This window comes from Mesitornis unicolor, unplaced genomic scaffold, assembly GCF_000695765.1.
Source record: "Mesitornis unicolor isolate BGI_N332 unplaced genomic scaffold, ASM69576v1 scaffold20266, whole genome shotgun sequence".
Lineage (NCBI taxonomy): Eukaryota > Metazoa > Chordata > Aves > Mesitornithiformes > Mesitornithidae > Mesitornis > Mesitornis unicolor.
This window is the reverse complement of record NW_010191929.1, coordinates 29,986-31,598: the sequence shown is the minus strand read 5'-3', so window position 1 is coordinate 31,598 and position 1,613 is coordinate 29,986. Positions and strand designations below refer to the sequence as shown.

At 47.5% G+C, this 1,613-nt stretch overlaps 1 protein-coding gene across 1 annotated transcript in view; it reads left to right on the top strand.

The window, feature by feature from the left end:
- The window catches only part of TANC1 (tetratricopeptide repeat, ankyrin repeat and coiled-coil containing 1), a gene marked incomplete at its 5' end in the record, with an annotated part of 29,101 nt that overhangs the window by 12,191 nt on the left and 15,297 nt on the right, over positions 1-1,613 (top strand). The window contains 2 exon segments of the mRNA XM_010186899.1: positions 1-228; positions 828-979. The exon segment at positions 1-228 is cut by the window's left edge and continues 14 nt beyond it. Coding sequence (XP_010185201.1) covers positions 1-228; positions 828-979 — 380 coding nt within the window.

The window sequence follows — 1,613 nt, the reverse complement described above, 5'->3', positions numbered from 1 at the left end:
AAGTGCCCAGCATAACACCGGACGCGGTGTTCGTGGGCAGAGAGTGGCTGTTCGAAGCCATTGAGGAAAAGCTGAGAAGCGCAGATGCAGCAGAGGCCAGGGGAGCCATCATCACGGGCAACGTGGGCTTTGGGAAGACGGCCATCGTTTCACGGCTGGTGGCGCTCAGCTGCCACGGCAGTCGCATGAGGCAGATCGCTTCCAATAGCCCTGGTTCATCCCCCAAAAGTACGTGCCTCTGAGCAGCTGTTTAGTTGTTCTGATAACAGGTGGTGCTGTGACCGCAGTCGCCTGTTTGACATCACTTTGGGGAGTGACCGTTCCTGCTGCACCACGCACCTCTCAGTACCACACATTTTCTGTTGCATTTCATAGAGGCAAAAATACCGCTGTGGAGAAACCCCCTGTCCTCTCCTGGGTCCACAGCATCCAGTCCCCATGGTGACTGGGGTGGTAGTCAGCACTGCTGCTTCCCCTGCTGACACTTCAGATAATAATATAAATATAAATATAAATGTTTCCTAAGAGCTCAGTCATACAATAACTGTTAGTTCAAATAAGTCATTGCATACATAATTTTCACCAGGAAACTTCATATCAGCATGGTTTTGCTTTCAGTAATTCTACAGTTTTGATCTAAAAGTCAGTTGAACTGTTTTAAAATTGTAAAGTTGCAAGTATGTGCCTGTATTTACCACATCAGTTGCAGGCCTCAGTTGTTCAGTTTTAGTTTTCACTCGCAGTAAAGACATTCCGTGATGTTTTCCTATGAAACAATCTGCTACCAGCAAATCTGGTCTCCTGTGTTTGCTGTCGTTTGAAAGCAGGCGGTGACTCCTGTCAGGAGATTCCCTTGAGCCAGCTGTCCCCGAGCGCTGCTGCAGCCAGCGGCACCGGCACCATGAGGACTCGAAGCTGTCTTGGTAGTCCTGAGCTGCAGAGTCAAGCAGGCGACCCTGTGAGGCGCCTGGCCTCGAGGGTGAGTTTTCCCTTATTAACACGTTTTCACTATGTTCAAAACCTCTGCCCTGGGGGAGATGCCCTCCCTCTGCCCTCCGCATCACCTCTTGGACTCTGCTCGGTGTCAGGCAGAGCTGGGTTCAAACGTTTGCAGCTGGGCATTTGGGATCCTTGCAGAAGGGGCCATGTGTTCTGCACAGGCAGATGCTGGGTCAACCTTCCAAAAGCAAAATTGGGGGAAAAATGAAGGTAAAGTGTTGGGTCTGTGTGTAATCCATCTGTATTCTGGTACAGGCTCAGTTTGAACATAGTCAAAATATTCTGAGAGTCTGAAGTAAGCAAGTGAAGGTTATTTTTGCATTAGATTATTATAAGTGTTTTAATTTTGCGCAAGTAGCAAAAATAATGTCTGAGTGGCATCGTTTATGCAGATGGTTGTAAGGAAAACTTGGGGTTATTGTTGCGGTCTTTAAGGTGATGTGTATTATTTGGAAATGGTGTTATGCCACTGAAGTGCTGACTTTTTAAGTCCTGTGAACACTGTGTTTTCCTTGTAGTTTGCTGTGGTTTGGGTTTTTCCCCATTTGGCCTATGTTACCTCTTATTTTTAAGTAGCACAGACGTTTGCAGCAATCAGAATGAAGCCGGTTGCC